General features: G+C 40.0%; 1 protein-coding gene across 1 annotated transcript; it reads left to right on the plus strand.

Moving 5' to 3' along the window:
* The first annotated feature begins 868 nt into the window (after positions 1-868).
* LOC108203956 (uncharacterized) lies at positions 869-1504 on the plus strand. Its single transcript, XM_017373169.2, has one exon. The coding sequence runs from the start codon at positions 869-871 to the stop codon at positions 1502-1504; it is 636 nt and encodes a 211-aa protein (XP_017228658.2).
* The last annotated feature ends 278 nt before the right edge of the window (positions 1505-1782 follow it).

Genomic DNA, 1782 nt, shown 5'->3' on the forward strand with positions numbered 1-1782 from the left:
CAACCTGTAGATTCCTGTATTATACTTACGTATTGTTTCCTGTCTTTTGTTGTGTTGAGTTATCGAAATTACATTTACGTTACATTATGCTTTACATTATCTCTAGGATTAAGGCGACTCAGGATGGTGATGGAGAGTTGTGGTACCTTATACAGCACATGGAAGTCGGAAAGCAACCAGAACTTTGTATTGATGATCAGGGTATTGTTTGGATGGGTAGCCGATTATGTGTGCCTAATAACAAGGAACTTAGGGAGGAAGTGATGGAGGAAGCTCATCGGTCACCATTTTCAATTCATCCAGGTGGAACAAAGATGTATCATGACTTAAAGGAACATTTTTGGTGGATTGGTATGAAACGTCACATAGCCGAGTTTGTTTCAAAGTGTTTGACTTGTCAGCAGGTGAAGATAGAGCATCAGAGACCCAGTGGATTGTTACAGCCTTTGGAAATGCCTACTTGGAAGTGGGAGCACATCTGTATGGATTTTGTGATTGGATTATCGAGGACTTTGAGGAAGAATGATGCAATATGGGTGATTGTGGACAGGCATACTAAATCAGCACACTTTTTGGCTATTCGTGGTAGTACGAGCTTGGAGGCTTTAGCACCAGCGTACAGGAATGAGATTGTGAGACTTCATGGGATCCCAGTTTCGATTGTTTTCGATAGAGACCCTAAGCATGGGGTACTAAACTAAACTACAGTACAGCTTTTCATCCACAGACAGATGGACAGTCAGAGCGGACGATTCAGACTTTGGTGGATATGTTACGAGCATGTGCATTGGATTGGTCGGGAAATTGGGATGAGTATCTGCCGTTGGTGAAATTTGCTTACAACAACAGTCGGTAGGCGAGTATCGGTATGGCTCCTTTTGAGGCACTTTATGGGCGCAAGTGTAGGACACCAACTTGTTGGAATGAAGTGGGTGAGAAACTTTTGGAGGGTCCTGATCTGGTTCAAGTTACTACTAAAAAGGTGACGGTTGCTCGAGAAAGGCTCCGACAGGCTCGGTCAAGACAAAAGAGTTATGCAGATAAAGGTCGACGTGATTATGAGTTTAAAGTTGGTGACAAGGTTTTTCTAAAAGTATCTCCTTCGAAGGGCATTCAGCGGTTCGGTCAAAAGGGTAAATTGAGTCCGAGGTATATTGGACCTTTCGAGATTCTTGAGAGAGTCAGAACAGTGGCATATAGAGTTGCATTGCCACCACAGTTATCAAGGATTCATAATGTATTTCACGCATCAGTTTTGAGGAAGTATGTTTATCATCCACATCATATTGTTCAATATCCTTTGGACGCATTTCGAGAGGACTTGTCTTGTGAAGAAGACGCCGAGGCTATATTGGCGAGAGAGGAGAGAGTCTTGCGTAAAAACACGATTCCTTTTGTTAAGGTTCTTTGGAAGAACCATGAGGTTCGAGAAGCTACGTGGGAGACAGAGGAACCTGTTCGCGCAAAGTATCCATATCTTTTTGAATCAGGTTCGTGCCTTTAATTTCAAGAACGAAATTGTTTGAAGGAGGGAAGAATATAATATCCCGATATTAAATTATTATTATTATTTTTATAAATTAAAAATATTTACTATATAACATTATGTGTTAGGTCTTACTATATTAATATTGTACTGAGATTCATCGTTGAATCCTAATGGAAGAATAGGATATTGATAAACATAAGCTAGTTTGTTTATTTAGGTGATAACTACGACTATTGTTTTCACATGGATTATGGTTATCTTTTAGGCTTATAAATATATTGTTAGGTCCTATA

This window comes from Daucus carota, chromosome 2 (genome assembly GCF_001625215.2).
Source record: "Daucus carota subsp. sativus chromosome 2, DH1 v3.0, whole genome shotgun sequence".
In the NCBI taxonomy this organism is placed as follows: domain Eukaryota; kingdom Viridiplantae; phylum Streptophyta; class Magnoliopsida; order Apiales; family Apiaceae; genus Daucus; species Daucus carota.

Bases quoted from the DNA above. Each gene is read 5' to 3' on its own strand.
- LOC108203956 (XM_017373169.2), top strand. From the start codon at position 869: ATGGCTCCTTTTGAGGCACTTTATGGGCGCAAGTGTAGGACACCAACT.